Here is a 14,792-nt window from a genome sequence, read left to right as displayed (position 1 = left end):
TTGAGGACAGCAGTAGAGGGCGTGTTGTTGTGTATTATAACTTGTTGTTTATGTTGAGGACAGCAGTAGAGGGCGTGTTGTTGTGTATTATAACTTGTTGTTTATGTTGATGACAGCAGTAGAGGGCGTGTTGTTGTGTATTATAACTTGTTGTTTATGTTGATGACAGCAGTAGAGGGCGTGTTGTTGTGTATTATAACTTGTTGTTTATGTTGAGGACAGCAGTAGAGGGCGTGTTGTTGTGTATTATAACTTGTTGTTTATGTTGAGGACAGCAGTAGAGGGCGTGTTGTTGTGTATTATAACGTGTTGTTTATGTTGAGGACAGCAGTAGAGGGCGTGTTGTTGTGTATTATAACTTGTTGTTTATGCTGAGGACAGCAGTAGAGGGCGTGTTGTTGTGTATTATAACTTGTTGTTTATGTTGATGACAGCAGTAGAGGGCGTGTTGTTGTGTATTATAACTTGTTGTTTATGTTGAGGACAGAAACAATACTAAGAAATAGAATTTATTTTGGTAATGAAATACAACAGCAATGTTACTCCTGCCGAACACAGTTCTGGTATAACAGGAATGTCAAGACATTATCTTGATTGTAGGGCTGTTATCCCTGCTGTCATCATTGCTGCAAGAGTTATCACTGCTGTAGGGCTGTTATCCCTGCTGTCATCATTGCTGCAAGAGTTATCACTGCTGTAGGGCTGTTATTAATAGGGGCAGGTGCGAAGAAGATGGTGAGCTTGGCCAGTTACTTGGAGACACAGTGTGCTTGTTGGCCCATATCACAGCACAACATTTGCTGAGAGTCCAGACCTGTGTACTCCCAGGGGCCTCCACACATCTCGTAGTAACCGTGAACCTGTGAAACACATCTGTTAATACACCTGTTACTGTCTCCTACCACACCTGTTACAGTCTCCTACCACACCTGTTAATGTCTCCTACCACACCTGTTACTGTCTCCTACCACACCTGTTACTGTCTCCTGCCACACCTGTTACTGTCTCCTACCACACCTGTTACTGTCTCCTACCACACCTGTTACTGTCTCCTACCACACCTGTTACTGTCTCCTACCACACCTGTTACTGTCTCCTACCACACCTGTTACTGTCTCCTACCACACCTGTTACTCCTACCACACCTGTTAATGTCTCCTACCACACCTGTTACTGTCTCCTACCACGCCTGTTACTGTCTCCTACCACACCTGTTACTGTCTCCTACCACACCTGTTACTGTCTCCTACCACACCTGTTACTGTCTCCTACCACACCTGTTACTGTCTCCTACCACTGGCCGCGCTTCCTGCCACCCTGGCGGACAGTTCCCTTCGATATCACAATACCGACAGATCCGCCTAAAAAATTAGTTACACAAAGCATTTATCTCCAACACACTGCCAAATTGAGAGCTCTTGAACACATACACACTCTACAGACTGATGATAATATCACACAGACCATCTACACTGATGGATCTCTAAACACCGCCTGTGGGAGGGCTGGAAGTGCTATTGTTGTGACTCAACCTGACGGTAATATAATTGAGAAAGGAGTTAGAATTAACAACTGGGCATCCACTCTATAAACAGAATTAGTTGCCATACTCACAGCTATCAAATTTATTGAAACCACTGTTACTGACAGTCTCATCATCACTGACTCTCTATCCTCACTACTTGCCCTTGGCACCCTCGACTCAGGTTGTCACGCTCTTGTCTCTGAAGCCAGACACAAATATGCGTGCCTTGTTGACCGGGGTGTCAAGGTCAAACTGTTGTGGATTCCCTCTCACATAGGCCTCATAAAACATCACAGAGTTGATGCCCTCGCCAAACTCGCGTCTAACAAAGACACCGTTGAATACAATTTGGGTCTGTCAAAAAGAACCCTTAAAACTGTAATTAGGAAAAACTTATTGATGAGTTTGACGCAAGTAGACTAGTGCAAACAGGCACTAGTCGATACATAGTTTACCATGATGAGATGTATCAAGTGAAACATGTATATGGAGCAAGTAACAAGATCACTAGATTACAAGATGTTGTAACCGCTAGATTAAGGTTAGGATATAAGTACCTTTGGCAGTATGTTCCTCAAGCAGATGTAAACAAAACTAATGTAAAGTGTGTGGCCATACATATGCCACACACTTGAACACTACGTCCTCGACTGTGTGAAGATAGAACCTTTAGAAAGGTCCAAGCACACTGTGTGTGAAATGGCACAACACTTCATCTCTAATGGCAAGATAGCCGACATATTAAGATTGTATCCACTTTTTTGCACTTAGTAACTATATCAGTTCTCATGTACAGAACCAAATACGCAATGTGCTTGAATACCTCCCACGTAAATGTGAATAACAAAGTGTGAGGCCAGACATACTGCCTCACACGCCTGTACTCACGCATTTGTGAATAAGTTACCCTTTATGAATAGAACTAAAAAAATAATGTAATTGAAATACTGTGTAACATTCAGTGCCATAATATCCTGACAACGGGGGTTAATTATTATGACCCTTTGTAAACTCTACTTTGTTATCCTTTTGCGCTACCGTTCACAGGAAGAGTGTGGGGTGCACAATAAAGTAGCCTCGGTAAGCGGTGAAATCAAAATCAATCCTACCATACATGTTACTGTCTCCTACCACAACTATCACTATCTACCACAACTATCACTATCTACCACAACTATCACTATCTACCACAACTATCACTATCTACCACAACTATCACTATCTACTACAACTATCACTATCTACTACAACTATCACTATCTACTACAACTATCACTATCTACCACAACTATCACTATCTACTACAACTATCACTATCTACTACAACTATCACTATCTACCACAACTATCACTACCTACCACAACTATCACTATCTACTACTACAACTATCACTATCTACTACAACTATCACTATCTACTACAACTATCACTATCTACCACAACTATCACTATCTACCACAACTCTCACTATCTACTACAACTATCACTATCTACCACATCTATCACTATCTACCACAACTATCACTATCTACCACAACTCTCACTATCTACCACAACTATCACTATCTACCACAACTATCACTATCTACTACAACTATCACTATCTACTACAACTATCACTATCTACTACAACTATCACTATCTACTACAACTATCACTATCTACTACAACTATCACTATCTACTACAACTATCACTATCTACTACTACAACTATCACTATCTACTACAACTATCACTATCTACTACAACTATCACTATCTACTACAACTATCACAACCTACTACAACTATCACTATCTACTACAACTATCACTATCTACTACAACTATCACTATCTGCTACTACAACTATCACTATCTACTACAACTATCACTATCTACTACAACTATCACTATCTACTACAACTATCACTATCTACTACAACTATCACAACCTACTACAACAACTTACGTAAGAGTTGTGGACGAAGAAGAAGAAGTGAGAATACAGTTCAGTGCAGAAGTCTTGGCCCACAGTGTCGTCTCCCATAGTCGACCATAAGTCCATATTGTTGGTCATATCGCTGATCTGTTGAACGATACTAGAGTTAACAAGTACAGCATAGTATGACGTGTTAATATGTTTGATAATATAATATGTATATTAATCATGAGTTAACAAGTACAGCATAGTATGACGTGCTAATATGCTTGATAACATAATATGTATATTAATCATGAGTTAACAAGTACAGCATAGGATGATGTGTTAATATGTTTGATAACATAATATGTATATTAATCATGAGTTAACAAGTACAGCATAGTATAGTAACATATGTTTGATAATATAATATGTAATGGTCGCTGATTTAACAAGTCTGACATAGTATGGCGTGTTAATATATTTGATAATATAATATGTATAATAATCATGAGTTAACAAGTACAGCATAGTATAGCGTGTTAATATGCTTGATAACTATATATGTATATTAATCATGAGTTAACAAGTACAGCATAGTATATGGCGTGTTAATATGTTTGATAATATAATATATATTAATCATGGGTTAAACAAGTACCGTATAATGACGTGTTAATATGTTTGATAATATAATATGTATATTAATCATGAGTTAACAAGTACAGCATAGTATGATGTGTTAATATGTTTGATAACATAATATGTATATTAATCATGAGTTAACAAGTACAGCATAGTATGATGTGTTAATATGCTTGATAACATAATATGTATATTAATCATGAGTTAACAAATACAGCATAGTATGACGTGTTAATATGTTTGATAACATAATATGTATATTAATCATGAGTTAACAAGTACAGCATAGTATGACGTGTTAATATGCTTGATAACATAATATGTATATTAATCATGAGTTAACAAGTACAGCATAGTATGATGTGTTAATATGCTTGATAACATAATATGTATATTAATCATGAGTTAACAAGTACAGCATAGTATGATGTGTTAATATGCTTGATAATATAATATGTATATTAATCATGAGTTAACAAGTACAGCATAGTATGACGTGTTAATATGCTTGATAACATAATATGTATATTAATCATGAGTTAACAAGTACAGCATAGTATGATGTGTTAATATGTTTGATAACATAATATGTATATTAATCATGAGTTAACAAGTACAGCATAGTATGACGTGTTAATATGCTTGATAACATAATATGTATATTAATCATGAGTTAACAAGTACAGCATAGTATGACGTGTTAATATGTTTGATAATATAATATGTATATTAATCATGAGTTAACAAGTACAGCATAGTATGACGTGTTAATATGTTTGATAATATAATATGTATATTAATCATGGATTTTAACAAGTACAGCATAGTATGGCCGTGTTAATATGCTTGATAGCATAATATGTATATTAATCATGAGTTAACAAATGCAATATAGTATGGCTGATGTTGTATATGATAATATAATATGTATATTAATCATGAGTTAACAAATACAGCATAGTATGATGTGTTAATATGTTTGATAATATAATATGTATATTAATCATGAGTTAACAAATACACAACATAGTATGGCGTGTTAATATATGCTTGATAACATAATATGTATATTAATCATGAGTTAACAGAGTACAGCATAGTATGGCGTGTTAATATGTTTGATAACATAATATGTGTATATTAATCATGAGTTAACAAATTACAGCATAGTATGGCGTGTTAATATATGTTTGATAATATAATATGTATAATAATCATGAGTTAACAAATACAGCATAGTATAATGATGTTAATATGTTTGATAATATAATATGTATATTAATCATGAGTTAACAAGTACAGCATAGTATGACGTGTTAATATGTTTGATAATATAATATGTATATTAATCATGAGTTAACAAATACAGCATAGTATGACGTGTTAATATGTTTGATAATATAATATGTATATTAATCATGAGTTAACAAGTACAGCATAGTATGATGTGTTAATATGTTTGATAATATAATATGTATATTAATCATGAGTTAACAAGTACAGCATAGTATGATGTGTTAATATGTTTGATAACATAATATGTATATTAATCATGAGTTAACAAGTACAGCATAGTATGACGTGTTAATATGTTTGATAACATAATATGTATATTAATCATGAGTTAACAAATACAGCATAGTATGACGTGTTAATATGTTTGATAATATAATATGTATATTAATCATGAGTTAACAAGTACAGCATAGGATGATGTGTTAATATGTTTGATAACATAATATGTATATTAATCATGAGTTAACAAGTACAGCATAGTATGACGTGTTAATATGTTTGATAATATAATATGTATATTATTCATGAGTTAACAAGTACAGCATAGTATGACGTGTTAATATGTTTGATAATATAATATGTATATTAATCATGAGTTAACAAGTACAGCATAGGATGATGTGTTAATATGCTTGATAATATAATATGTATATTAATCATGAGTTAACAAGTACAGCATAGTATGATGTGTTAATATGCTTGATAACATAATATGTATATTAATCATGAGTTAACAAGTACAGCATAGTATGACGTGTTAATATGCTTGATAACATAATATGTATATTAATCATGAGTTGACAAGTACAGCATAGTATGACGTGTTAATATGCTTGATAATATAATATGTATATTAATCATGAGTTAACAAATACAGCATAGTATGATGTGTTAATATGCTTGATAATATAATATATATTAATCATGAGTTAACAAATACAGCATAGTATGATGTGTTAATATGTTTGATAATATAATATGTATATTAATCATGAGTTAACAAGTACAGCATAGTATGACGTGTTAATATGCTTGATAACATAATATGTATATTAATCATGAGTTAACAAGTACAGCATAGTATGACGTGTTAATATGTTTGATAATATAATATGTATATTAATCATGAGTTAACAAGTACAGCATAGTATGACGTGTTAATATGTTTGATAATATAATATGTATATTAATCATGAGTTAACAAGCATAGTATGACGTGTTAATATGCTTGATAATATAATATTGTATATTAATCATGAGTTAACAAGTACAGCATAGTATGATGTTAATATGTTTGATAATATAATATGTATATTAATCATGAGTTAACAAGTACAGCATAGTATGACGTGTTTAATATGCTTGATAATATAATATGTATATTAATCATGAGTTAACAAGTACAGCATAGTATGACGTGTTAATATGTTTGATAACATAATATGTATATTAATCATGAGTTAACAAGTACAGCATAGTATGACGTGTTAATATGCTTGATAATATAATATGTATATTAATCATGAGTTAACAAGTACATAGTATGACGTGTTAATATGTTTGATAATATAATATGTATATTAATCATGAGTTAACAGTTAGTATATGACGTGTTAATATGTTTGATAATATAATATGTATATTAATCATGAGTTAACAAGTACAGCATAGTATGACGTGTTAATATGTTTGATAATATAATATGTATATTAATCATGAGTTAACAAGTACAGCATAGTATGACGTGTTAATATGTTTGATAATATAATATGTATATTAATCATGAGTTAACAAGTACAGCATAGGATGATGTGTTAATATGTTTGATAACATAATATGTATATTAATCATGAGTTAACAAGTAATATAGTATGACGTGTTAATATGTTTGATAATATAATATGTATATTAATCATGAGTTAACAAGTACATAGATGATGTTAATATGTTTGATAATATAATATGTATATTAATCATGAGTTAACAAGTACAGCATAGTATGACGTGTTAATATGTTTGATAACATAATATGTATATTAATCATGAGTTAACAAGTAATAGCATAGGATGATGTGTTAATTAATCCTGAAGCATCAGTAGATGATGGTGAGTTGACTTCCGTGTAAGACGAGCCTCTTATGTTTACTGACTAGTGTTGTTCCAGTGGTTGTGGTGAGACATACAGGACTCAGTGGTTGTGGTGAGACATACAGGACTCAGTGGTTGTGGTGAGACATACAGGACTCAGTGGTTGTGGAGACATACAGGACTCAGTGGTTGTGGTGAGACATACAGGACCTCGGTGTGGTTGTGGTGAGACATACAGGACTCAGTGGTTGTGGGTGGAGACATACAGGACTCAGTGGTTGTGGTGACACAGGACTCAGTGGTTGTGGTGAGACATACAGGACTCAGTGGTTGTGAGACATACAGGACTCAGTGGTTGTGAGACATACAGGACTCAGTGGTTGTGGTGAGACATACAGGACTCAGTGGTTGTGGTGAGACATACAGGACTCAGTGGTTGTGGTGAGACATACAGGACTCAGGGTTGTGGTGAGACATACAGGACTCAGTGGCTGTGGTGAGACATACAGGACTCAGTGGTTGTGGTGAGACACATGGGACTCAGTGGTTGTGGTGAGACATACAGGACTCAGTGGTTGTGGTGAGACATACAGGACTCAGTGGTTGTGGTGGGAACATACAGGACTCAGTGGTTGTGGTGAGACATACAGGACTCAGTGGTTGTGGTGAGACATACAGGACTCAGTGGCTGGTGAGACATACAGGACTCAGTGGCTGTGGTGAGACATACAGGACTCAGTGGCTGTGGTGAGACATGGGACCCAGTGGTTGTGGTGAGACATACAGGACTCAGTGGTTGTGGTGAGACATACAGGACTCAGTGGTTGTGGTGAGACATACAGGACTCAGTGGCTGTGGTGAGACATACAGGACTCAGTGGCTGTGGTGAGACACACAGGACTCAGTGGTTGTGGTGAGACATACAGGACTCAGTGGTTGAGACATACAGGACTCAGTGGTTGTGGTGGGGAACTGGACTCAGTGTTGGACTCAGTGGTTGTGGTGAGACATACAGGACTCAGTGGTTGTGGTGAGACATACAGGACTCAGTGGTTATGGTGAACATACAGGACTCAGTGGTTGTGGTGAGACATACAGGACTCAGTGGTTGTGGTGAGACATACAGAACTCAGTGGCTGTGGTGAGACATACAGGACTCAGTGGTTGTGGTGAGACATACAGGGACTCAGTGGCTGTGGTGAGACATACAGGACTCAGTGGCTGTGGTGAGACATACAGGACTCCAGTGGTTGTGGTGAGACATACAGGACTCAGTGGTTGTGGTGGGACATACAAGGACTCAGTGGTTGTGGTGAAACATACAGGACTCAGTGGCTGTGGTGAGACATACAGGACTCAGTGGTTGTGGTGTGAGACATAGGAACTCAGTGGTTGTGGTGGGGAACATGGAACTCAGTGGTTGTGGTGAGACATAAGGACTCAGTGGCTGTGGTGGGGCATAAGGACCAGTTGGAACATCGGAATCAGTGGTTGTGGTGAGAGACACATAAAGGACTCAGTGGTTGTGACGGGCATAAGGAACTCAGTGGCTGTGGTGAGACATACAGGACTCAGTGGCTGTGGACAGGACTCAGTGGTTGTGGTGAGAGACATAAAGGACTCAGTTTGTGGTGAGACATACAGGATTCAGTGGTTGTGTTGAGACATACAGGACTCAGTGGTTGTGGTGAGACATACAGGACTCAGTGGTTATGGTGGAGACATACAGGACTCGTGGCTGTGGTGAGACATACAGGACTCAGTGGTTGTGGTGAGACATAGGACTCAGTGGTTGTGGTGAGACATAAAGGACCCAGTGGTTGTGGTGAGACATACAGGACTCCAGGTTGTGGTGAGACATACAGGACCCAGTGGTTGTGGTGAGACACAGGACCCAGGCTGTGGTGAGACATACAGGACCCAGTGGCTGTGGTGAGACATAAAGGACCCAGTGGCTGTGGTGGAGAGATACAGGACTCAGTGGCTGTGGTGAGACAACAGGACCAGTGGCTGTGGTGAGACATACAGGACTCAGTGGCTGTGTGAGACACAGGACCCAGTGGTTGTGGTGAGACAGACCAGTGGTGGGTGAGACATACAGGACTCAGTGGTTGTGGTGAGACATACAGGACTCAGTGGTTTGTTCTCACTTACCTCCTTGGTACAGCGGTTCTGACACTGGTTGTGGCTCTGACAATCTGTTATGTTGACAGCTGGCAGCTCCAGCACCATCATCTCTGTGTCTCGGGAAGACACAAGGGGCGCAGCGACAGTAAGCTGGTTCATCCTGGGTCCTGGTAACGGTGGTGTATGGTGCAACTTTAGGACCACTAGACCACTTTATAACTGATCCATCAGGCAGGACCACCAGACCACTTACAATCGATCCATCTGGCAGGGACCACTAGACCACTTATAACCGATCCATCTGGCAGGACCACCAGGACCACTTATACCGATCCACTGCGGCAGGGACCACAAGGACCACTTATAACCGATCCATCTGGCAGGGACCATCAGGACCACTTATAACCGATCCACTGGCAGGGATCACCAGGACCACTTATAACCGATCCATCAGGCAGGGACCACCAGGACCACTATAACTGGATCCACTGTGGCAGGACCACTAGGACCACTTATAACTGATCCACTGTAGTAGGACCACTAGGACCACTTATAACCGATCCACTGTGGCAGGACCACCAGACCACTTATAACCGATCCACCGTGGTAGGACCACCAGGACCACTTATAATCATTGGCAGGGACACCAGACCACTTATAAATCGATCCACCGGCAGGGACCACTAGACCACTTATAACTGATCCATCAGGCAGGACCACAAGGACCACTTATAACTGATCCACCGTGTAGGGACCATCAGGACCACTTATAACTGATCCACTGTAGTAGGGACCACCAGGACCACTTATAACCGATCCACTGTAGAGGACCACTCAGACCATTATAACCGATCCACTGTGGTAGGACCACTAGGACACTTATAACCGATCCACTGTAGTAGGACCACTAGGACACTTATAACCGATCCACTGTAGTAGGACCACTAGACCACCATAACTGATCCACTGGTAGACTATTAGGACCACTTATAACTGATCCATCAGAGACCCAGGCGCCTTTATAAATTGACCAACGCAGGACTACTAGACCACTTATATAACTGATCCACTGCGGTGACTACCAGGACCACTTATAACCGATCCACTGTAGCAGGGACCACTAGGACCACTTATACCGATCCACTGGGCAGGACCACTAGGACCACTTATATACTGATCCATTGTGGCAGGGACCACTAGACCACTTATACCGATCCACCGTGGCAGGACAACTAGACCACTTATAACCGATCCACTGTGGTAGGGGATCACTAGACTACTTATAACCGATCCACTGTAGTAGGGACCACTAGGACCACTTATAACTGATCCACTGGGCAGGACCACTAGACCACATATAACTGATCCACAGTAGGGACCACAGGACCATCATAACTGATCCACTGTGCAGGGACATCACAGACCACTTATAACTGATCCACTGGGGAAACCATTGTAACCAAACGGAATTACCATTGCAGCAGGGACCACAAGGACCACTTATAACTGATCCACTGTAGAGGACCACCAGACCACTTATAACTGATCCATCTGGCAGGGATCACTAGACCACTTTGACCGATCCATCTGGCAGGGACCACCAGACCACTTATAACTGATCCACTGTGGCAGGAATCACTAGGACCACTTATAACCGATCCACTGCGGCAGGACCACAGGACCACTCTATAACCGATCCACTGCGGTAGGGACCACTAGACCACTTTATAACTGATCCATCAGGGAACACTAGGACCACTTATAACCGATCCATCAGGCAGGGACCACCAGACCACTTATAACTGATCCACTGTAGTAGGGACCACTAGGACCACTTATAACCGATCCACTGCAGAGGACCACAGGACCACTTATAACTGGATCCACTGTGTGGGAACTCACCAGGACCACTTATAACCGATCCACTGTAGTAATCACTAGGACCACTTATAACCGATCCACCGTAGGGACCACTAGACCACTTCTATAACCGATCCACTGTAGTAGGGACCACTGAAATCTCACTCTATAACCGATCCACTGGTGTAGGACCACCAGGACCACTTATAACCGATCCACTGTAGGGGACCACTAGGATCACTTATAACTGATCCACGTAGGAATCCACCAGGCCACTTCTATAACCGATCCACTGTGGCAGGACCACTAGGACCACTTATAACCGATCCACTGTGCAGACCACCAGACCACTTGTAACTGATCCACTGTATAATCACTAGACCACTTATAACCGATCCATCTGGCAGGGACCACTCAGGACCACTTATAACCGATCCACTGTGCAGGACCACTAGGACCACTTTCTATAACCGATCCACTGTAGTAGGGACCACTAGGCCACTCTATAACCGATCCACCGTGCAGGGACCACTAGACCACTCATCTGATCCACTGTAGGATCACTAGGACCACTTATAACTCGATCCACCTGTGGCAGGGACCACCTAGACCACTTATAACTGATCCACTGTAGTAGGACCACTAGACCACCTATAACTGATCCATCGTGGCAGGACCACTAGACCACTTATAACCGATCCACTGTGGCAGGGACCACTAGGACCACCTATAACCGATCCACCGTAGGACCACTAGGACTACTCTATAACCGATCCACTGTGAGGGATCACTAGGACCACTTATAACCGATCCACTGCAGGACCAGGACCACTATAACCGATCCACTGTGGCAGGACCACTCAGGACCACATATAACTGATCCACTGCAGACCACAAGGACCAATTCTATAACGGATCCACTGTGGCAGGACCACTAGACCACTTCATAACTGATCCACTGTGTAGGACTAGACCATAACTTACCCACTGAGGGACCACAAGGACCACTTTATAACCATCCGTATAGGGACCACTAGGACCACTAATAACCGATCCACTGTAGAGGGACCACTAGGACCACTTTGTAACTGATCCACTGCAGGGGACCACTAGGACCACTTATAACTGATCCACCGTAGAATTCACCTGGACCACTTATAACCGATCCACTGCAGCAGGGGATCACTAGGACCATTATAACGACCAGGTAGAATGACATTATAACTGATCCATGAGCAGGGACCACTAGGACCACTTATAACTGTTGGGTGATCACTTATAACCGATCCACTGTGTAGGACCACTAGACCACTTATAACCGATCCACCTGCAGGACCACAGACCACTTATAACTGATCCACTGTGGTAGGATCACTAGGACCACTTATAACCGATCCACTGCAGGACCACTAGACCACTTATAACTGATCCGTGTCACTTGTACAGGGACCACCAGGACCACTTCATAACTGATCCACCGTGCAGGGACCACTAGGACCACCTATAACTGATCCACCGTAGTATGACTAGGACCACTATAACTTATCCACCGATAATTAGAGACCACCACATCACTGTAGAATCAATTCCACTTATAACCGATCCACTGTGTCAGGATCACCAGGACCACTTATTATAACCGATCCATCAGCAGGGACCATTAGACCACTTTATAACTGATCCACTGTGTAGGATCACCAGGACCACTTATAACCGATCCACTGGGGTCAGACCACTTATAACTGATCCACTGTGACTACTAGGATCACCATAACCGATCCACTGCACCAGACCACTTATAACCGATCCACTGTAGGGACACTAGGATTTATAACCGATCTCTGTGAATTAGGACCACTTTAATGATCCATGGTAGTAATTCACTAGGACCACTTATAACCGATCCACTGTAGGGGTAATCACAGACCACTTTTTATAACTGATCCACTGTAAGTAGGAACAGCGACCACTTATAACCGATCCACTGTGCAGGACCATCTGACCACTTATAACCGATCCACTGGCAGGAATCACTAGGACCACTTAATAACCGATCCACTTGTTCTGGGACCATTAGACCACTTATAACCGATCCACCGCAGGATCAGACCACTTATAACCGATCCACTGTAGGACCACCAGGACCACTCTATGACCGATCCACTGCAGTGTACTGGACCAATAACTGATCCACTGGTAGGACCACTAGCACTTATAACTGATCAGTAGATCACTAACACTTATAACTGATCCACAGCAGAACCACTAGGACCACTTATAACTGATCCACTGCAGCGGACACTTAGAAATGACTCTGTAACGACATAACTGATCCACTGTGCAGGAATCACTAGGACCACTTATAACCGATCCACCGTAGCAGGACCACCAGGACCACTTATAACTTGATCGTTGCAGGACACTATAACCACTTTTAACTGATCCACTGCAGGGAACTACCGTACTCAGAATCTGGTAGGGACCACCAGGACCACTTATAACCGATCCACTTGCAGTAGGTACCACTAGGACCACTTATAACTGATCCATCGGCAGGACCACCAGACCACTTATAACCGATCCATCTGCAGGAATCACCAGGACCACTCTATAACCGATCAAAGGGACCACCAGGACCACTCTATAACCGATCCACTGCAGGACTACCACCTTTATAACCGATCCATGGGGTCCACTGGACCACTATAACCGATCCACTGTGGTAGGACCACTATGACCACTTATAACCGATCCACTGTAGGAATCACCAGACCACTTATAACTGATCCCCAGGCAGTAACTTTCGCGGTTTTCACCTCTATAACCGATCCACTGCGGTGAGTAATCACCAGATCACCTATAACCGATCCACTGTAGGACTACAAGGACCACTTTTTTATCGATCCACTGTGTAATCACTAGACCACTCTATATTGATCCAATTTGGAGGGACTAGGAACACTTATGACTGATCCACTGTAAGAAATAGTTCACTTATAACTGATCCATTGTAGGATCTCGCTTATTGATTCACTTGTGGGTGACTGCACTGTGTGTAATTGTATTGTAGTTTTGATATCTGGTAGGATTACTGTATAACTGATCCACGTGGCAGGACCACTAGACCACTATATTGATCCACTGTGTGAAACTAGACCACATATAACTGATCCACTGGGTGATCATGGCCACTTATAACTGATCCATGTGGCAGGGATCACTAGACTACTTATAACTGATCCACTGGTGTAATCACTATACCACTTATAACTGATCCACTGTAGCAGGAATACTAGGACACTTATAACCGATCCACTGTGGGGATACTAGGACCACTTATAACTGATC

General features: G+C 40.6%; 1 protein-coding gene across 1 annotated transcript; it reads right to left on the bottom strand.

Moving 5' to 3' along the window:
- Positions 1-496: 496 nt before the first annotated feature.
- Positions 497-9,755, bottom strand: LOC121867371. Its single transcript, XM_042367288.1, has 3 exons — positions 9,612-9,755; positions 3,477-3,593; positions 497-860 (listed from the first exon to the last, which is right to left on the bottom strand). Exons 1-3 carry the CDS (start codon positions 9,741-9,743, stop codon positions 750-752), a joined length of 360 nt encoding a protein of 119 aa, XP_042223222.1. The 5' UTR covers positions 9,744-9,755; the 3' UTR covers positions 497-749.
- Between the last annotated feature and the right edge of the window lie 5,037 nt (positions 9,756-14,792).

This window comes from Homarus americanus, unplaced genomic scaffold, assembly GCF_018991925.1.
Source record: "Homarus americanus isolate GMGI-L3 unplaced genomic scaffold, GMGI_Hamer_2.0 scaffold27848, whole genome shotgun sequence".
NCBI lineage: Eukaryota > Metazoa > Arthropoda > Malacostraca > Decapoda > Nephropidae > Homarus > Homarus americanus.
This window is presented reverse-complemented; position numbering and strand designations above follow the sequence as displayed.

Excerpts from the sequence above, each read along its gene's own strand:
- LOC121867371 (XM_042367288.1), bottom strand. The coding sequence starts at position 9,743 with ATGAACCAGCTTACTGTCGCTGCGCCCCTTGTGTCTTCCCGAGACACA. Across the intron at positions 3,594-9,611 it reads AGAACCGCTGTACCAAGGAG|ATCAGCGATATGACCAACAA; the intron begins GTAAGTGAGAAC and ends ATCGTTCAACAG. Across the intron at positions 861-3,476 it reads TCTTCGTCCACAACTCTTAC|GTTCACGGTTACTACGAGAT; the intron begins GTAAGTTGTTGT and ends TGTGTTTCACAG.